Below are 21,664 nucleotides of genomic sequence, written 5' to 3' on the forward strand. Positions count from 1 at the left end.
GCAGAGTTATTGAACACATCATGCTCTGGCGCTGCAGTGTGCTGGTGATCGCCGTCTGCTTCTCGTGTAAGTAAATTATTATACAAACACTCATCCGTGGGAGGTATTCCACATTGGACACCCGTTTTAATAGCACCGGAGATGTTCCACTTACGGCACCCATGGGTATTGTTTGGGGGTGCCCAATGTGGAATACCTTATCCGTGGTCTTGGAAATTAAATACCAATAAAGCTACGGAGTGATCTTTTACTCAATGTCCTACAGTATTATACTGACATTTTATTTTTAAAATCATACGGTAAAGTAAGCGTAAAGCTTTTTTTCTTGTCACATTTCCAGTTGACATCGTCTCCTCTCATAAGTTGAGATGTAATGTGCGCTTGCGTATTGAATCTGGATGGGTCTGCGGTCTGCGCAGACGAGGAGAATACAACACCGAGTACGCCAGCTTCAGGGGCATTCCGTATGGCCGGCAACCACTGGGGGAGCTGCGGTTTAAGGTGGGCCCGTCACTGATTAAATGCGAGGGGATTAAATGGGATATAAAACTATTCAAGTCTGAATACGTCTCCCTATGTTACAGGAGCTCCAGCCAGTGAAGCCGTGGCGTCATTATTTAGATGCCACAGAGGAAGGACCCATATGTCCTCAGTACGGCATCGACGAGCTGTACGGACGTATGGTCGCTCCCACAAAGGGTATGAGTGAATCGTGCATCTACGCCAACGTCCATGTACCCATGAAAGCTCTTCCAGTCGTGAGAAGTACTGACGAGTACGAATATAAGGACTGGGACAGACATGGGCACAAAAAGGGCGCTCCTATTTTAGTTTTCATTCATGGCGGAGGCTTTCAAGTAGGGTCAGGAGACACTGACCTTCACGGACCAGAGTACCTCGTCAGCAAGGGGATAATAGTGATCACTTTCAATTATAGGTATTCATTTGTATTTTAAACAGTCGTTAGTCATATGTTAGATATATTTTAATTACTTGTTAACATGTATCAGTTACAATTTGCATACTCAGTTTAATCACTCAAATTAAGTTGAATAGTTATTCTGATATGAAATTTAAAATTATATCACCAGGATCAACGTGTTTGGCTTTCTTTCGCTGAATACTCCCAAGATACCTGGCAATGCGGGTCTCAGAGACCAGGTGACGCTGCTGCGTTGGGTTCAGCGAAATGCGAGAGCTTTTGGTGGAGACCCGACCGATGTAACGCTGGCGGGACAGAGCGCTGGGGCAGCCTGCGCCCATTTACTGTCTCTGTCAAACGCCACTAAGGGACTTTTTAAGAGGTACTTAATAAGTTATGGCTTATGACGATATATGTTTAAAATAAACTACTCAAAACAAAATAGGGCCCACGTCGAATTAGTCACAATTTCGGTTAATATATAATTATTTAAGTAGTTTTTGACAAAGTTATGCATTTAACCGTCTAGCTGACATGTTTAGGAGTGCCTTATCAATGTTTATTCCGACAGCATTCATGTTGTTTTCTAGAGGGTGGCTAAAAACTAAAGTACTGGAAAAAAACATCGATTGCACAAATTCTTAGTTACTTATGTTTTCAGTCTACACTAAACGCTGTTGTGGAACACTCACGTTTTTAACGATTTTGATTGATTTCTGTATTCAATGTGAACATTATGCCTGGTTTTCACCGACATATGGACATGGAAACCGCTGCAAGAGCGGTATCTTTGCTTGACAGTCTCAGTTATTCGGTGTATCACAACGAGGTATCCGAAATTTGGAAACGAATCAGGAGACGGGAAGTGTAGCCAGGAGGCCAGGATGAATTCGGGCTACAACTGCCCAGGAAGATCGATACCTAAGATTGACTGCAGCGTACTTTCGTACCTTACAAACTCGACTACGGCAATACAGGAACGACTCGATCAAACCAGATCGGCCGTGAAGATGGACAATGCTTCAGAGTCTATTCGACACTGACGACCATCGTGCGGCACGTTTGTACGCTCGCGAGCATTTGGAATGGACCTGAACAACTGGAAGAATGTGCTTTTTACCGACGAGTATAAAGTGAAGTTTTTCAGTGTCGATTCGTATGGAGAAGAAGCTGAACCCTGCATTCATGGAACAGACTGTTTTGGGGGACCCAGTGTTATGATATGGGGTGGAATTAGCTTATATGGCAAAACAGAGCCTGTAATTCTAAATGAAGTTACCGTAACCGCCTCCTGTTACATCGAGCAAGTAATCCGGCCTCATGTCATCCCATTTTCACAAAGATTGGGCAATAACTTTGTCTTTGTGCATGACAATGCTCGCGCACACACAGCTCGTCTTACACAAAGAGCACTCTCTGAAGCCAATATCACCATCTTACCATGGCCGGCCATGAGTCCCGACCTCAACCCTATTGAACATTTGTGGGATCAGCTCAAAAGACGCCTGAAAGAAAATTAAATGTGAGCCGGCAGGAACTCATAAACGCCCTGAAACTCTGTTGGGAACAAATACCGGAAGAAACCGTGACGCACTTGATTGAAAGTGTCCCAGATAGGCTCAGAGAGTGCATACGGAGCAGAGGAGGGCCCACTCGTTATTAACAAATAACAAACTCCATAATTTTCCCCAGATATATGCTTTACAAGAATGTTCTTCCCTTATCTAAATTTGCCTTTGTAATTTATTGATTAAATTCATTGTTTCTGTTTTACAGAATTCCTGAAAGCCCACTTGAAACTTGTACATTCATAAAAACTGAAATTTTTGGTTTAATTTTAAATTAGAGCAAAAAAACATGGTGGGCCCTATTTAGTTTTGAGTAGTTTATATTATTCATTTTCATACCTCAACACATTTAAAATATGGACGGCACTCTTTTTCAGGGTTATAATAATGAGTGGTACTGCCGTACCGTCGTTTTATGCAGTTTCACCGATTTACGCAAAACAGGCTGCTACCAGATTTTTAACACTTTTGGGGATCAACTCTACAGATCCGGACCTCATCCATGACCAACTTGTTAAAACTCCACTCGAAGACATTCTAAAAGCTAACTCCGAGTACCAAATTGAGAGCGGATTAGTCTCCTTTGTACCAGTGAGGGAAGATAAACAATTGGAACTTGAAACAATTTTAGACGATGATCCAATCACCCTTATGGAACAAGGTCGAGGGAAAGAATATCCAATGATCGTTGGTTTCACTGACAACGAGTGCGAATTTTTCAGGAGAAGACTGTTTGACATTGATATTTTGGGTCGGATAAAAGCTAACCCACTCGTGATTTTAAGACCTGAGATTCCATTTACCACACATCCTAATGTGACACTCGCATTGGCCAATAAAGTGATTGATCGGTACTTCCACGGAAATCTAAATATAGATGACTATTTGGAAGTATGCAGAGACACATTGTTTATGTATCCAGCGTTTAAAATAGTTCAGTGGAGAGCTAGAATGCACGATGCAGCACCAGTCTACTTGTACCAGTTCGCTTACCAGGCTGACTTCAACGCGGTGAAAGTAGGTCTCAACTTGCAGTACAACGGCACAGCTCATGTTGAAGACCTCACTAACATTTTCCGCGAGAATGCACTCCTCGATGACAGGCAGACTTTCCCTCCCGTCAGTAGGGACGACTCCATGAAGGATTGGATGACTCAATTTGTGGTTGACTTCATGCATTGCAAGTAAGTTTCCAAATTATTTAGTTTGAGTGGAAAGACTAACAGTTGCAAACATTTTGTGGGTTATAAATAATCCCCTCGATTTCAGTAAGCCATCCTGCTCCGAGCCGGGCTGGTATCCAGTGCAGGCAGATCACTATAACTATGAGAACATCCAGGAACCGACAGTACATGACAACGTACTGCCGAACGAGTATCAACAACACACAATCAAGTTTTTCGATATGATCGAACAAATTGCAAGGTACGAATGTATGTTCCCAAATAAGACACGGATGGAAAGAATTCAGGATGAGGACTCCTCACTGGACACTTCCACAACGACTACCGGATAGATGATAAAAATAATGACAAGTATCAGGCGAAGCTATGTACAATTTGTACATCTGATCAAGTTCAATAAGTTTAATAATATTGATTGTTTTGGAAGTTTGTTCATAATTTTTCACTGTACTTTTCTGCTAACAAGTTTGTAATTTACCCATATTAGCAAATAAATAATTTGGATTTGAATTTGGTTGACAACCGTAGAAAGTAGAAGATGCCCAACTGGCCATATTTCAATCCCATCAATAATCATCATCCCATCAATCCAGTCACATCCTTAATATTTCCGGTAGTTGATTGTTGCAAACTCAATTCTGAGCAGAAATTAAAAATAACTAGGTTGAACTTCGTGAACAAAAATGAACGAATGAAAAAAGATAAATAAATTGGCGACCAAGTTATTTTTTTTATTAAAATTGGCATTGACATTTTTGTCATCATTGTTTGCAAAATAATGACATCTATGTATATTAATTTCTGAAATGTTTGTATAGGTGTTATAAATTTTACTTGATTACACTTTTATCCCAATAATTGAAATAGTAGATTATGAGGAATTCCTGAGGAATGAGCTAAGGTCATAGCTTTAAATTGGATTTAGAAACAATGAGCCGAATTATATTCCAACACGATGCTTGTCTAACGCACTATCGCATTACTGTGCGGCTATGGCTGGTTATGGCTAAGCTTATTTACCTCTCTCTATGTGGCAACTGTCAGAGTTGCCTTCTTAGATTGTGCGGACTATAGTAATTTATGAAGTGTAATTTAAAGATCTATGAAAATATTCAGTGATTCCGAACATTAAATTCCATTGGGGATACAAGATACACTGTTTGTAGCAGCAGCAGTATAGTTAATAGATGTCAATGGATAAAATTCAAACTCCGCACCAAAATAGAAGACAGATGCTAATCAAACAAAAATTTAAAATACAATCAAAAAAATATTTGAAATTGTAACTATAGTTTAATCCTTATTCACAACCTCCCATACCGCTGCAACTCCTGTAAGCCAGGACAGATATAATCATGAAAACACCGGAATAGTGAAGTCCGGCGCGTCCCAGGGCCATGAATGACTGTCTTGGATCCCGCAACGAAATAAATCGAGAATAATGTGCCATACAGACTCACTGATGGCTAAATCGCATTCGAAACCTGCTGCGGTAGATGTCATCTTTGTCGATCTCACTAAACATATCGTTTATTGACATCCGGGCCAGCCTCATTTACATCTGGGAGAAACGTCTTAGTGACCTGCCTAGTAGTGGAGGTCACTAAGACCTGTCATGCCACTTTCGGATGGTTTCGTCTCTGATTTTCTTTTTGACGTAGGGCATGGGTACCATACATACAGTAGTCTGCCGTGGTGTTATTTTTCTTTTTGGCAGCAATTTTAGCTAATTCGTCTGCCCTCTCTTTCCCGGCCGTTCCAACATGGGCCCTTAACCAGTAGAACCGGATTTCTCTTCCCTGTTCCTCCACGGTCTCCACATACTGCAGGGAGGACTTAGAGTCACTCGTGATGTTTACTCTAGTTGCTCTGCTGATCTGAAGAACCATTTTGGCTGCTCTGTTCCAAGCGTATAGTTCAGATTGGAAAACCGTGCAGGAAGGGTCCAGACTAAAAGTGGAGAACACTGACTCACGACCCTCCTCCCACCAGGTCAAGGCAGAACTGAACCGTCCCTCAAATCTGCTTCCATCTGTGTATATCTGAGGGCCGGTAATTCCCTGGACGAGAGGAGTTTCAGAGTCATCGCTCTTTTTGGGGTTAGGAATTTAAGGGTTGTTGGGTATTCGGGGAATGGGAAGGGGAATTATTAGGCCTTCGGTAACGCTACTCACACAATGAAACACAACGCAAGCGTTTTTTACGTTGGTTTTCTGTGACGGCCGTGGTATCACTCCGGTCGAGCCAGCTCATTCATGCCGAAGCATGGCTCTCCCACACTAATCAGGTTCACTAGGTTAGGATCTGATCTCGAGGATCCTAGAGAAAACGAGCGGAACATCACAACAACTTGATAAAGGTCTGGAGTCGATCTAATTGTGATCCTTGACTGTCTCTGGCAAGGACCTCGTATTTGAATTGGCTTGAATTATTTGTATTGATTATGTGTATTGCCTTGTACCGATTAAACTTAGTTATTTTAGTTTTCTTAGTGCCTTAAGATGGTCGCCACCAGTGTGGTTTCAGTGAGATAAGAATCCCACACTATAGTTTTTCTTCCCAAAAAGCTAGACGCCTTTTGAAGGTTTCCATCGTCATCGAAGGATTAAATTAAATACTTATCAGAATAATTTACTTGTACGTTGTCGAGATCTACGTCATTCGTGTTTTGTGCTATCTCAGCAATCATTATAAAGTACGGTACACACTGAGTACTCGGTCAACCTGAACATTATGTTACAACATTCTGTAAATCAGGTTAAGTGAGCGCCGAGGCTTAAACAGGTTCGGCTTAATCACAGCCATACATTACAAGATTCAAACTTGAAAATGAAAATCATTTATTTGCTAGAAAACACGGTTACAAAGGTGTTATATTATAGTCATACAGTACAGCATGTCTCACCAGTGAACAATGGCATGCAAATTTTATACTTAATACATTATATTATAAGTAGTAAATAAAATTCAGAAAACGCGATATATACACTAAACGTCAATTTTAAAATTACAAATTAATATTATGAAAAAAATCATTAATTGTATAGATGCACTTATCAGTCAGCCAATTTTTTTATTTAAATTTAAATCGTGCAAAGGGTAATTCTCGTATGTCTTTAGGCAATTTATTATACAGTTATGTATTGCCATACAACTGCAGTTTCTTTAATATGAATTCATAGACATCATTGGTAATTGCAGCTTCGTTTTATCTTTAGACAAAAATTAACTTAATATAATAATGAAGATAGAAATAGGGATGGTGTGCCATATGTTTTTTGCACAATAACACGAGAATCTATTAAGCCTTTCATTGCCAACAAAAATCTGTTAAAGGCTATTCCTCCACTAGCTCCGGTCAGCGTTGTCCGACATGGCGCCTAATGTGTTAAGAATAAATGCCACGACAGGTGTGCTCTAAGCCTTACATTACAAGCAATCATCGTTTGGCATATATATATGCAGCCCGTAAGTGCTGAGCGGTAAACTGGCAGAGTTAATTGAACACATCATGCTCTGGCGCTGCAGTGTGCTGGTGATCGCCGCCTGCTTCTCGTGTAAGTTTAGTTTTAGTATACGGAAGTCGGTTAAAAAATATGGAGTTGTATTTTATTTTTAAAACAAATCAAATGAAGGTTCAAAATTGGTCTAAAATTAATAACTTAATACTAAACGATAAAAAGACATTATTTTTCTTAATGTTAAAAGTAACGAAAGTGAATTATTGAATAATGGAAACTTTGAATTTGTAAAAGAGACTTCTTGCCTGGGAATCACTGGAGAATACAAATTGCAATGTGGTCCTCAAATTACATCTTTAGCGGAACGATTAAACTCTGCAGCTAATGCTGTCTGGAAGATCCGACAGCTAACCAACATAGATACGGCAAGACTAGTGTACTTCAGTTACTTCCATAGCATCATATCGTATGGCATTTTACTGGGGCAGGCTGCTGAATTGAGTCTTCTTTTTCTTACCAAAGCGCGCCATCAGAGCTCTCTATTTCAACTTTGCCACCTCGTACATTTATGCCGCTCGCGCCGCCATATTGAAAAATAAACCTACCAAATGACTGGACTATAATTGGAATAAATGATTTTGACTTAAATAATCATAAGGCAGTGTAACACTTATTTTCTTGTCACATTTCCAGTTGACATCGTCTCCTCTCATAAGTTGAGATGTAATGTGCGCATGCGTATTGAATCTGGATGGGTCTGCGGCCTGCGCAGACGAGGAGAATACAACACCGAGTACGCCAGCTTCAGGGGCATTCCGTATGGCCGGCAACCACTGGGGGAGCTGCGGTTTAAGGTGGGCCCGTCACTGTGATGAAATGCGAGGGGATTAAATGGGATATAAATCTATTCAAGTCTGAATACGTCTCCCTATGTTACAGGAACTCCAGCCAGTGAAGCCGTGGCATCATCATTTAGATGCCACAGAGGAAGGACCCATATGTCCTCAGCATGATGAGGTGTACGGACGTTTGGTCGCTCCCAAAAGGGGTATGAGTGAATCGTGCATCTACGCCAACGTCCATGTACCTATGAAAGCTCTTTCAGTCGTGAGAAGTACTGACGAGTACGAATATAAGGACTGGGACAGACATGGGCACAAAAAGGGCATTCCTATTTTAGTTTTCATTCATGGCGGGGGCTTTCAATCAGGATCAGGAGACACTGACGTTCACGGACCAGAGTACCTCGTCAGCAAAGGGATAATTGTGATCACTTTCAATTATAGGTATTCATTTGTTTTTTAAACAGTCATTAGTCATATGTTAGATATATTTTAATTACTTGTTAACATGTATCAGTTACAATTTGCATACTCAGTTTAATCACTCAAATTAGGTTGAATAGTTATTCTGATGTGAAATTTAAAATTGTATCACCAGGATCAACGTGTTTGGCTTTCTTTCGCTGAACACTCCCAAGATACCTGGCAATGCGGGTCTCAGAGACCAGGTGACGCTGCTGCGTTGGGTTCAGCGAAATGCGAGAGCTTTTGGTGGAGACCCGACCGATGTAACGCTGGCGGGACAGAGCGCTGGGGCAGCCTGCGCCCATTTACTGTCTCTGTCAAACGCCACTAAGGGACTTTTTAAGAGGTACTTAATAAGTAATGGCTTATGACGATATATGTTTAAAATATATTATTCATTTTCATACCTCGACACATTTAAAATATGGACGGCACTCTTTTTCAGGGTTATAATAATGAGTGGTACTGCCGTACCGTCGTTTTATGCAGCTTCACCGATTTACGCAAAACAGGCTGCTACCAGATTTTTAACGCTCTTGGGAATCAACTCTACAGATCCGGACCTCATCCATGACCAACTTGTTAAAACTCCACTCGAAGACATTTTAAAAGCTAACTCCGAGTACCAATTTGAGAGCGGACTAGTCTCCTTTGTACCTGTGAGGGAAGATAAACAACTAGAAATTGAGAGAATTGTAGACGATGATCCAATCACACTCATGGAGCAAGGTCGAGGGAAAGAATATCCAATGATCGTTGGTTTCACTGACAACGAGTGCGAATTTTTCAAGAGAAGATTTTTACACTTTGATGTTTTGGGTCGGATAAAAGCTAACCCACTGGTGATTTTAAGAAGCGAGATTCCATTTACGACGCTTCCTAATGTGACACTCGCATTGGCCAATAAAGTGATTGATCGGTACTTCCACGGAAATCTAAATATAGATGACTATTTGGAAGTATGCAGAGACACATTGTTTATGTATCCAGCGTTTAAAATAGTTCAGTGGAGAGCTAGAATGCACGATGCAGCACCAGTCTACTTGTACCAGTTCGCTTACCAGGCTGACTTCAACGCGGTGAAAGTAGGTCTCAACTTGCAGTACAACGGCACAGCTCATGTTGAAGACCTCACTAACATTTTCCGCGAGAATGCACTCCTCGATGACAGGCAGACTTTCCCTCCCGTCAGTAGGGACGACTCCATGAAGGATTGGATGACTCAATTTGTGGTTGACTTCATGCATTGCAAGTAAGTTTCCAAATTATTTAGTTTGAGTTAGGAAAGACTAACAGTTGCAAACAATTTGTGGGTTATAAACAATCATTCTACTCGATTCCAGTAAGCCTTCCTGCTCCGAGCCGGGCTGGTATCCAGTGCAGGCAGATCACTATAACTATGAGAACATCCAGGAACCGACAGTACATGACAACGTACTGCCGAACGAGTATCAACAACACACAATCAAGTTTTTCGACGTGATCGAACAAATTGCAAGGTACGAATGTGTGTTCCCAAATAAGACCCGGATGGAAAGAATTCAGGATGAGTAAGACTATTGAAATGTTTACTGTTCACTTTGTTTCAGGGACTCCTCACTGGACACTTCCACAACGACTACCGGATAGATGATAAAAATAATGACAAGTATCAGGCGAAGCTATGTACAATTTGTACATCTGATCAAGTTCAATAAGTTTAATAATATTGATTGTTTTGGAAGTTTGTTGATATTTTTTCACTTTACTTTTCTGCTAACAAGTTTGTAATTTACCCATATTAGTAAATAAATAATTTGGATTTAATTTGGTTGACAACCGTACAGAGAAGAAGACGCCCAACTGGCCATATTTCCATACCATCAATAATCATCATCCCACATCCTTAATATTTCCGGTAGTTGTTTGATTGCATTGTTGCAAACTCAATTCTGAGCAGAAATTAAAAATAACTAGCTTGAGTCGCGAAATAGGTCCAGGAGGTCTACTCTGGTTCTCGAATGCGAAATTTCGTTTGATCGTCAGACACAACTGACGTTTTCGGAGCCATGGACAACCTTCGTGAACAAAAATGAACGAATGAAAAGAAGATAAATAAATTGGCGACCAAGTTAATTTTTTTTATTAAAATTGGCATTGACATTTTTGTCATCATTGTTTGGAAAATAATGACATCTATATTAATTTCTGAAATGTTTGTATAGGTGTTATAAATTATTACTTGATTGAACCCCACTTTTTGCCCAATAATTGAAATGGTAGATTATGAGGAATTCCTGAGGAATGAGCTAAGGTCATAGCTTTAAATTGTAATGTATTGTAATTATTGTAATAATTTGGATTTAGAAACAATGAGCCGAATTATATTCCAACACGATGATTGTCTAACGCACTATCGCATTACTGTGCGGCTATGGCTGGTTATGGCTAAGCTTATTTACCTCTCTCTATGTGGCAACTGTCAGAGTTGCCTTCTTAGATTGTGCGGACTATAGTAATTTATGAAGTGTAATTTAAAGATCTATGGAAATATTCAGTGATTCCGAACATTAAATTCCATTAGGGATACAAGATACACTGTTTGTAGCAGCAGCAGTATAGTTAATAGATGTCAATGGATAAAATTCAAACTCCGCACCAAAATAGAAGACAGATGCTAATCAAACAAAAATTTAAAATACAATCAAAAAAATATTTGAAATTGTAACTATAGTTTAATCCTTATTCACAACCTCCCATACCGCTGCAACTCCTGTAAGCCAGAACCTACAGTAGATATAATCTTGAAAACACTGGAATAGTGAAGTCCGCCGCGTCCCAGGGCCATGAATGACTGTCTTGGATCCCGCAACGAAATAAATCGAGAATAATGTGCCATACAGACTCACTGATGGCTAAATCGCATTCGAAACCTGCTGCGGTAGATGTCATCTTTGTCGATCTCACTAAACATATCGTTTATTGACATCCGGGCCAGCCTCATTTACATCTGGGAGAAACGTCTTAGTGACCTGCCTAGTAGTGGAGGTCACTAAGACCTGTCATGCCACTTTCAGATGGTTTCGTCTCTGATTTTCTTTTTGACGTAGGGCATGGGTACCATACATACAGTAGTCTGCCGTGGTGTTATTTTTCTTTTTGACAGCAATTTTAGCTAATTCGTCTGCCCTCTCATTCCCGGCCGTTCCAACATGGGCCCTTAACCAGTAGAACCGGATTTCTCTTCCCTGTTCCTCCACGGTCTCCACATACTGCTTTATTTCTTTGGCCAAACTTAGTTCTTCAAGATGTCGAGGGAGGACTTAGAGTCACTCATGATGTTTACTCTAGTTGGTCTGGTGATCTGAAGGACCATTTTGGCTGCTCTGTTCTAAGCGTATAGTTCAGATTGGAAAACCGTGCAGGAAGGGTCCAGACTAAAAGTGGAGAACACTGACTCACGACCCTCCTCCCACCAGGTTAAGGCAGAACCGAACCGTCCTTCAAATCTGCTTCCATCTGTGTATATCTGAGGGCCGGTAATTCCATGGATGAGAGGAGTTCCAGAGTCATCACCCTTTTTGGTTAGGAATTTAAGGGTTGTTGGATATTCGGGGAATGGGAACGGGAATAATTAGGCCTTCGGTAACTCCACTCACACAATGAAACACAACGCAAGCAACTCATTCATGCCGAAGCATGGCTCTCCCACACTAATCAGGTTCACTAGGTTAGGATCTGATATCGAGGATCCTAGAGAAAACGAGCGGAAAATCACAACAACTTGATAAAGGTCTGGAGTCGATCTAATTGTGATCCTTGACTGTCTCTAGCTAGGACCTCGTATTTGAATTGGCTTGAATTATTTGTATTGATGGAAACTTTGCACTTAAATATATTATACGTAGTAAAACGAGGGTGTATTGCCTTGTACCGATTAAACTTAGTTATTTTAGTTTTCTTAGTGCCTTAAGATGGTCGCCACCAGTGTGGTTTCAGGGAGATAAGAATCCCACACTATAGTTTTTCTTCCCAAAAAGGTAGGCGCCTTTTGAAGGTTTCCATCGTCATCGGAGGTTTAAATTAAATACTTATCAGAATCATTTACTTGTGCGTTGTCGAGATCTACGTCATTCGTGTACACACTGAGTTTTGTGCTATCTCAGCAATCATTATAAAGTACGGTACACACTGAGTACTCGGTCAACCTGAACATTATGTTACAACATTCTGTAAATCAGATAATTATTAATAAATTCATACATCCTTTCCTGTTAAGCAATTCATTAGTCTCGCTAAAACGAGAGCGCCGAGGCTTAAACAGGTTCGGCTTAATCACAGCCATACATTACAAGATTCAAACTTGAAAATGAAAATCATGTATTTACTAGAAAACACGATTACAAAGGTGTTATATTATATTCATACAGTACAGGGGCATAGGGTGCTTGAGATCTGAAAATTATACCAAGTAGAACATAAACTTAGGCATGCAAATTTTATACTTAAGTACATCGTAGTATTATACGTCGTTGACGGTTGTCTCGTAGAAAAATTTTCGGAATAATTTAAAAGTTTGCTATCGCGGAGAAAAAAACCATTTGCCTAATATTTAATTGTTAGTAGTTTAGTAGGTAAAGGTTTAGAAACTAGTGTTTTAATTTTCATTGATAAAAAGTATTAGGATTACGTTTGCAATTTTCTTATAAATTTAGTAGTTTAGTAAATGAAGGTTTAGTTAGGTACTAGTGTTTTAATTTTCATTGATAAAAAGTATTAGCATTACGTTTGCAATTTTCTCACAAATTTAATTAAGAAATTCAAAGATTGAATAAGTAGGTATTTGCAATTAAGTAGTATAGGTTAGTAGGTATAATATGTTTATAGTTGTTTATAGGTACGACTTAGTGAGAATAATTTGATACGTAGGTCATTGTTTAATTTTCATTGTTAATAGGTTTAACTTAAGTAGTTTAGGATTACGTACGGTTTGAATATTGTATAGTAGGTAGAAAATTACGATATTGATAGTTGTTAATCTAGTGTTAAAAATAAAACCTACAAATGAAATCCCACAAAAACATTTCATGTTAAATGTTAATAGCTCGCACCGTCAAAAAGTAATCAGATCCCGTGTAGAGCCAAGTTTCTAACCCTACATGCCCAGACCTAAATCGATAAGCCCTAATTTCACACTCAAGTTACGGGGAAATTCTACAGCCATAGCTCGTACTGCGTAGTTCGTAGCGCGTAGCAGAGTTTTTACGCTATAATCTCGTAGGCGTGCAAACCTTGGACGTAACTGGCGAGTTGGCCGCACGGAAAGAGTTTAGAAGATTGAATAGATTTTTAAGCTCAAGCCCATATGACGAATAGCAAAAAGTCCGTGCGGCCGACTTGCCAGTTACGTCCAAGGTTTGCACGCCTACGAGATTATAGCGTAAAAACTCTGCTACGCGCTACGAACTACGCAGTACGAGCTATGGCTGTAGAATTTCCCCGTAACTTGAGTGTGAAATTGGCTTCGATTTAGGTCTGGGCATGTAGGGTTAGAAACTTGGCTCTACACGGGATCTGATTACTTTTTGACGGTGCGAGCTATATGGTCTCGTCTTGGCAACATTTAACATGAAATGTTTTTGTGGGTCAGCTAGTTTAATATAAGAATGAAGATAGAAATAGGGATAGTGTGCCATATGTTTTTTGCACAATAACACGAGAATCTATTAAGCCTTTCATTGTCAACAAAAATCTGTTAAAGGCTATTCCCCCACTAGCTTCGGTCAGCGATGTCCGACATGGCGCCTAATGTGTTTAGAATAAATGCCACTACAGGTGTGCTCTAAGCCTTACACTACATGCAGTCATCGTTTGGCATATATATATGCAGCCCGTAAGTGCTGAGCGTTAAACTGGCAGAGTTAATGGAACACATCATGCTCTGGCGCTGCAGTGTGCTGGTGATCGCCGTCTGCTTCTCGTGTAAGTTTAGTTTTAGTATACGGAAGTCGGTTAAAAAATATGGAGTTGTATTTTTTTTTTAAACAAATCAAATGAAGGTTCAAAATTGGTGTACAATTAATAACTAAACGATAAAAAGACATTATTTTTCTTAATGTTAAAAGTAACGAAAGTGAATTATTGAATAATGGAAACTTTGAATTTGTAAAAGAGACTTCTTGCCTGGGAATCACTGGAGAATACAAATTGCAATGTGGTCCTCAAATTACATCTTTAGCGGAACGATTAAACTCTGCAGCTTATGCTGTCTGGAAGATCCGACAGCTAACCAACATAAGTACGGCAAGACTAGTGTACTTCAGTTACTTCCATAGCATCATATCGTATGGCATTTTACTGGGGCAGGCTGCTGAACTGAGTCTTCTTTATCTTACCAAAGCGCGCCATCAGAGCTCTCTACGACCTAGGTCGTCGCGAATCTCTCAGAGAAAAGATTAAGGAGATCAATATTTTGACCGTTCCGTTTTGAATTTATTTATGAAAGCATGTATGTTAGCAAAAACTTATATTTGTTTGGTAATGTGTATGTCATATACAACGTATAAACTAGGTACAACTATTTTTAAATTAACTAAATGCGTTAAATTTTATGTTTGACGTTCAAAAATGGTTTCCTTGTAAATATAATTGGAATAAATGATTTTGACTTAAATAATCATAAGGCAGTGTAACACTTATTTTCTTGTCACATTTCCAGTTGACATCGTCTCCTCTCATAAGTTGAGATGTAATGTGCGCATGCGTATTGAATCAGGATGGGTCTGCGGCCTGCGCAGACGAGGAGAATACAACACCGAGTACGCCAGCTTCAGGGGCATTCCGTATGGCCGGCAACCACTGGGGGAGCTGCGGTTTAAGGTGGGCCCGTCACTGTGATGGAATGCGAGGGGATTAAATGGGATATATATAAACTATTCAAGTCTGAATACGTCTCCCATGTTACAGGAGCTCCAGCCAGTGAAGCCGTGGCGTCATCATTTAGATGCCACAGAGGAAGGACCCATATGTCCTCAGCATGATGAGGTGTACGGACGTTTGGTCGCTCCCAAAAGGGGTATGAGTGAATCGTGCATCTACGCCAACGTCCATGTACCCTTGGAAGCTCTTTCAGTCGTGAGAAGTACTGACGAGTACGAATATAAGGACTGGGACAGACATGGGCACAAAAAGGGCATTCCTATTTTAGTTTTCATTCATGGCGGGGGCTTTCAATCAGGATCAGGAGACACTGACGTTCACGGACCCGAGTACCTCGTCAGCAAAGGGATAATTGTGATCACTTTCAATTATAGGTATTAATTTGTTTTTTAAACAGTCATTAGTCATATGTTAGATATATTTTAATTACTTGTTAACATGTATCAGTTACAATTTGCATACTCAGTTTAATCACTCAAGTTGAATAGTTATTCTGATGTGAAATTTAAAATTGTATCACCAGGATCAACGTGTTTGGCTTTCTTTCGCTGAACACTCCCAAGATACCTGGCAATGCGGGTCTCAGAGACCAGGTGACGCTGCTGCGTTGGGTTCAGCGAAATGCGAGAGCTTTTGGTGGAGACCCGACCGATGTAACGCTGGCGGGACAGAGCGCTGGGGCAGCCTGCGCCCATTTACTGTCTCTGTCAAACGCTACTAAGGGACTTTTTAAGAGGTACTTAATAAGTTACGGCTTATGACGATATATTATTCATTTTCATACCTCAACACATTTAAAATATGGACGGCACTCTTTTTCAGGGTTATAATAATGAGTGGTACTGCCGTACCGTCGTTTTATGCAGCTTCACCGATTTACGCAAAACAGGCTGCTACCAGATTTTTAACGCTCTTGGGAATCAACTCTACAGATCCGGACCTCATCCATGACCAACTTGTTAAAACTCCACTCGAAGACATTCTAAAAGCTAACTCCGAGTACCAATTTGAGAGCGGACTAGTCTCCTTTGTACCAGTGAGGGAAGATAAACAATTAGGACTTGAGAGAATTGTAGACGATGATCCAATCACACTCATGGAGCAAGGTCGAGGGAAAGAATATCCAATGATCGTTGGTTTCACTGACAACGAGTGCGAATTTTTCAAGAGAAGATTTTTACACTTTGATGTTTTGGGTCGGATAAAAGCTAACCCACTCGTGATTTTAAGAAGCGAGATTCCATTTACAACGCTTCCTAATGTGGCACTTGCATTGGCTAATAAAGTGATTGACCGGTACTTCCACGGAAATCTAAATATAGATGACTATTTAGAAGTATGCAGAGACACATTGTTTATGTATCCAGCATTTCAAATAGTTCAGTGGAGAGCTAGAATGCACGATGCAGCACCAGTCTACTTGTACCAGTTCGCTTACGAGGCTGACTTCAACGCGGTGAAAGTAGGTCTCAACTTGCAGTACAACGGCACAGCTCATGTTGAAGACCTCACTAACATTTTCCGCGAGAATGCACTCCTCGATGACAGGCAGACTTTCCCTCCCGTCAGTAGGGACGACTCCATGAAGGATTGGATGACTCAATTTGTGGTTGACTTCATGCATTGCAAGTAAGTTTCCAAATTATTTAGTTTGAGTTAGGAAAGACTAACAGTTGCAAACATTTTGTGGGTTATAAATAATCATTCCACTCGATTTCAGTAAGCCATCCTGCTCCGAGCCGGGCTGGTATCCAGTGCAGGCAGATCACTATAACTATGAGAACATCCAGGAACCGACAGTACATGACAACGTACTGCCGAACGAGTATCAACAACACACAATCAAGTTTTTCGACGTGATCGAACAAATTGCAAGGTACGAATGTGTGTTCCCAAATAAGACCAGGATGGAACGAATTCAGGATGAGTAAGACTATTCAAATGTTTACTGTTCACTTTGTTTCAGGGACTCCTCACTGGACACTTCCACAACGACTACCGGATAGATGATAAAAATAATGACAAGTATCAGGCGAAGCTATGTACAATTTGTACATCTGATCAAGTTGAATAAGTTTAATAATATTGATTGTTATGTTATCGGCTTACTCACGTACTGTTTTGACGAGGAACTCGACTAGTTTCAAGCCATGCTAGAGGCTCATATTCATGAGCAGCATTCCGCGACACACGACGCGGTGATTGTCGCGCTGCTACTGGCGATTCGAGGATCGCGCCCATCGCGCCCTCTGTCTGGAATCGCGCGCACTATCCGGCGCGCGCGACGATGTTGGCTCGTTAGACTCGTTTGCCGGCGGCTGCGCAGGTGTTAGATTCGATTCTCGGATCGGCGCAAAAACGGTGTTACATACCGCGCTCACTGTGTCACACTCCAGACCCGCAACATTGTAGGTTGACGCAGATTGTAGACTCGGCTTCCAGGCAGGAGGTAATGCCCAGCCACCGTCTCTGTTGAAGTTGGGACGGCGACTTATTTCGATGGCCTCACGTACTTTCCGCGGTACAAAGTATTTCTCCCTCGCTAGTACGGAGACCTTGTCGTAGACCCTGTTCTTCACACTGCGTATGTGTTCTTTGAGTCTGGTTGTGATGTTGCGGCGAGTTTCCCCGATGTAACTCGAGCCACAGTCGCACGGTATCATGTATACCCCGGGAACTGCCAGTGGATCCTTGTCCTTAGGCGAGCGTAACAAGTTTCGTAATTGACCGGGTGGGCGGAAGATCGTCCTGATGCTGTATCTACGGCGTAACAGGTGTCCGATGTAAGTAAGCCGATAACATAATAATTAATTTAGTATGTCTCACGAAAGTTACAATAAAATAATATTGATTGTTTTGGAAGTTTGTTGATATTTTTTCACTGTACTTTTCTGCTAACAAGTTTGTAATTTACCCATATTAGTAAATAAATAATTTGGATTGAATTTGGTTAAACAACTGTCGAGAGTACAAGAGGCCCAACTGTCTCAACCGGTATCGGAATACTTAGTGGCGACATATCGAGTGCAGTCTAGTTTCGCGCGCATTTAGTATAGGGAAACGATAATAATAATAAAAAGTAATCTATACCCGAAGAAACGGCATTGACATTTTTGACATCATTGTTTGGAAAATAATGACATCTATATTTATTTGTCTTTCCAAAGCCAACAGGTTTACATAGACGGTTTTTACTGAAATGTTGCTAAAGGTGTTATAAATTATTACTTGATAAAAATTGGGGTCTACCCACTTTTTGCCCAATAATTGAAATGGTAGATTATGAGGAGTTCCTGAGGAATGAGCTAAGGTCATAGCTTTAAATTGTAATGTATTGTAATAATTTGGATTTAGAAATAATGAGCCGAATTATATTCCAACACGATGATTGTCTAACGCACTATCGCATTACTGTGCGGCTATGGCTGGTTATGGCTAAGCTTATTTACCTCTCTTTATGTGGCAACTGTCAGAGTTGCTTTCTTAGATTGTGCGGACTATTGTACTCGTAACTTTGGAAGTGTAAGTTTCTCAACATCCTCATACTTTATGAAAATAAAGGAGATTGTCCAAAGCTGGCTATTTTTAAACAGGCTGCTCAACAAAAATGTAATTTACCAATAATTTTATTTATATTTTAGTAAATGTCTGATGCTAATAACTTTGTACGAATTGGCACTATAAAAAGTCAGTTTTTTTTGGTATTTGTTATGATAAGACCAAGTCACAGACCAGTTGGCTTTGAATTTGACTTTAGTGCTGCCAATCTGCTGTCAATCTGTTCAGTTTTTCGTCAAAATGACAGATATTATTCGCTTTGTTCTTTTGCATTGTGAGTGTTGCAACTGCAGTTTATTGCGTGGGGAAATACAAAGTAGACACATTATTAGGAAAACATATTTTGTATATATATTATATGAAAATAACACTGAAGGGAGGGCAGCCATAAAACAATATTGCTGCAACTGCATGGTGGGCCGTAGAACAGTAGGTTGCTCTGCACATATTTTAATAACTACCTATTATTTGGTTTTTGATCGGGACTAGGTACCAGGAAAATATTAATCCACCTGCTCAGTTCCTTGACCATATTTTAATTACATATGAATCGGATTAATAATGCATTTTAATATAAAAAAAATGTTTTATTTCATGCATAACCAGTTTCAATAAAATGTCAAAAAATATCTAAATTTAAATCTTGATACAAAACTAAGTTTGTATCTTCATTCCTACTGATATCAACTATTAAATCAAACATAAAAATAGCCAAAGGCCCATATAAGTTGGTCAATCGCCTTTATTGTTCATGTGATCCAGACATCGGAAACTTATCAATTGGAAAAGAGGCTTTTAGTGGCAATTTCATTCATTTTAGCAATGTTTACTTTAGTTTATGAGTTACCAGAACGAGGTAAACCTTTCATCGCGCCTAGACAGCTCCTAAACTGTTTGTACCACTTTTTTTTTTGTTGACGGGGGGAAACCTTCCACCACCTAGAGGCACTATTTTTTGATAGCATCGACTTACTATAAGACTTCTGTGACATATTCAGTGATTCCGAACATTACATTTTTTTTGGGGATATAAGATACACATTTTGTTCATTAGAAATTCGTGATAAGCCACACACACTTCAAGGCAGCAGCAGTATAGTTAATAGATGTCAATGGATGAAACTCGAACTCCGCACCAAAATAGGAGACAGATGCTGATCAAACAAAAATTGCATTGACCTCGTATTTGGGCTCAAATTATTTGTATTGATGAGAATTTTCTTAAATGGAATCATTAGGGGTCTGATAATGAAGTAGTATGATAGCTAAGGGAACTCCTCAACGGAGCTGTATAGCCTTGTACCGATTAAACTTAGTCATTTAAGTCGTCCGTATTAAGTAGTCGGGCATATGCCCGAATGCTCAAAGCGGTTTAAGATACCGGGGTGGTTTCAGTGAGATAAGAATCCCACATTCCCTAGTTTTTCTTCCCAAAAAGCTAGGCGCCTTTTGAAGGTTTCCATTGTCATCGAAGGAAGGACACTCCTAGCTACATGTTAAGACCCAAATTCAAATTAAATACTTATTAGACTTATTTACTTGTACGTTGTCGAGATCTACGTCATTCGTGTTTTGTGCTATCTCAGCAATCATTATAAAGTACGGTACACACTGAGTACTCGGCCAACCTGAACATTATGTTACAACATTCTGTAAATCAGGTTAAGTGAGCGCCGAGGCTTAAACAGGTTCGGCTTAATCACAGCCATACATTACAAGATTCAAACTTGAAAATGAAAATCATTTATTTGCTAGAAAACACGGTTACAAAGGTGTTATATTATAGTCATACAGTACAGCATGTCTCACCAGTGCACGACGATAGAAATAGGGATGGTGTGCCATATGACGTTTTATGGACAATACCACGAGAATCTAATAAGAGTTGCTTAGATTTTAGATTGTGCTAAAACCTACGCAGTGACAAAAACTATTTGGTAAATAAGTGGCCGAAATCACTGACACGACAAGTGTGCTCTAAGCCTTACATTACAAGCAATCATCGTTTGGCATATATATATGCAGCCCGTAAGTGCTGAGCGGTAAACTGGCAGAGTTAATTGAACACATCATGCTCTGGCGCGGCAGTGTGCTGGTGATCGCCGTCTGCTTCTCGTGTAAGTTTCGTTTTATTATACGGAAGTCGGTTACAAAATATGGAGTTGTATTTTATTTTTAAAACAAATCAAATGAAGGTTCAGAATTGGTCTAAAATTAATAACTTAATACTAAACGATAAAGACATTATTTTTCTTAATGTTAAAAGTAACGAATGTGAATTATTGAATAATGGAAACTTTGAATTTGTAAAAGAGACTTCTTGCCTGGGAATCACTGGAGAATACAAATTGCAATGTGGTCCTCAAATTACATCTTTAGCGGAACGATTAAATTCTGGAAAGCACATAGCATCATGTGATGCTATGTGCTTTCCTTGTCTAATTGGAATAAACGATTTTGACTTTAATCATTATAAGGCAGTGTAACACTTGTTTAATTGTCACACTTCCAGTTAACATCGTCTCATCTCATGAGTTTTGTGATGTGCGCATGCATATTGAATCTGGATGGGTCTGCGGCCTGCGCAGACGAGGAGAATACAACACCGAGTACGCCAGCTTCAGGGGCATTCCGTATGGCCGGCAACCACTGGGGGAGCTGCGGTTTAAGGTGGGCCCGTCACTGTGATGAAATGCGAGGGGATTAAATGGGATATAAATCTATTCAAGTCTGAATACGTCTCCCA

The 21,664-nt window shown here is 40.0% G+C and overlaps 4 protein-coding genes across 15 annotated transcripts in view; 3 read left to right on the forward strand and 1 right to left on the reverse strand.

Moving 5' to 3' along the window:
• The window catches only part of LOC118275672 (serine/threonine-protein kinase D1), a 95,606-nt gene that overhangs the window by 42,931 nt on the left and 31,011 nt on the right, over nt 1-21,664 (reverse strand). The gene's annotated exons all lie outside the window — the stretch shown is intronic.
• LOC118275675 (juvenile hormone esterase-like) overlaps nt 1-21,664 on the forward strand; it is a 23,787-nt gene continuing 2,123 nt past the window's right edge. The window contains exons 1-7 of one of the 4 annotated variants that reach the window (XM_035593736.2): nt 14,314-14,403; nt 15,140-15,300; nt 15,388-15,734; nt 15,884-16,096; nt 16,183-16,989; nt 17,081-17,236; nt 17,327-18,175. In XM_035593736.2, the coding sequence (XP_035449629.2) occupies nt 14,346-14,403; nt 15,140-15,300; nt 15,388-15,734; nt 15,884-16,096; nt 16,183-16,989; nt 17,081-17,236; nt 17,327-17,366 (1,782 nt within the window). In that variant the 5' untranslated portion in view covers nt 14,314-14,345 and the 3' untranslated portion in view covers nt 17,367-18,175. Of the gene's footprint in view, nt 67-340; nt 502-584; nt 938-1,091; nt 1,305-2,867; nt 3,675-3,759; nt 4,181-14,313; nt 14,404-15,139; nt 15,301-15,387; nt 15,735-15,883; nt 16,097-16,182; nt 16,990-17,080; nt 17,237-17,326; nt 18,176-21,664 lie in introns of those variants that run through there. The other 3 variants (XM_050695554.1, XM_035593735.2, XM_050695555.1) reach the window with 3 other exon arrangements.
• On the forward strand, nt 6,954-10,246 carry LOC126910960 (juvenile hormone esterase-like). Its single transcript, XM_050695557.1, has 7 exons — nt 6,954-7,231; nt 7,829-7,989; nt 8,075-8,421; nt 8,576-8,788; nt 8,888-9,694; nt 9,786-9,941; nt 10,032-10,246. The coding sequence occupies exons 1-7, from the start codon at nt 7,186-7,188 to the stop codon at nt 10,069-10,071; spliced, it is 1,770 nt and encodes a 589-aa protein (XP_050551514.1). The 5' UTR covers nt 6,954-7,185; the 3' UTR covers nt 10,072-10,246.
• Nucleotides 20,567-21,664, forward strand: part of LOC126910630 (juvenile hormone esterase-like) — a 10,187-nt gene continuing 9,089 nt past the window's right edge. Inside the window, exon 1 of the mRNA XM_050695556.1 lies at nt 20,567-21,035. Coding sequence (XP_050551513.1) covers nt 20,990-21,035 — 46 coding nt within the window. The 5' untranslated portion in view covers nt 20,567-20,989. The remainder of the gene's footprint in view (nt 21,036-21,664) is intronic.

This window comes from Spodoptera frugiperda, chromosome 8, assembly GCF_023101765.2.
Source record: "Spodoptera frugiperda isolate SF20-4 chromosome 8, AGI-APGP_CSIRO_Sfru_2.0, whole genome shotgun sequence".
Taxonomy (NCBI): Eukaryota; Metazoa; Arthropoda; class Insecta; order Lepidoptera; family Noctuidae; genus Spodoptera; species Spodoptera frugiperda.

What these genes read in the sequence shown, in the direction of transcription:
- LOC126910960 (XM_050695557.1), top strand. Translation starts at nt 7,186, where the DNA reads ATGCTCTGGCGCTGCAGTGTGCTGGTGATCGCCGCCTGCTTCTCGT. An exon ending in TGGGGGAGCTGCGGTTTAAG is followed by an intron (nt 7,990 to 8,074) that starts GTGGGCCCGTCA and finishes CCTATGTTACAG; the next exon opens with GAACTCCAGCCAGTGAAGCC. An exon ending in GTGATCGAACAAATTGCAAG is followed by an intron (nt 9,942 to 10,031) that starts GTACGAATGTGT and finishes ACTTTGTTTCAG; the next exon opens with GGACTCCTCACTGGACACTT.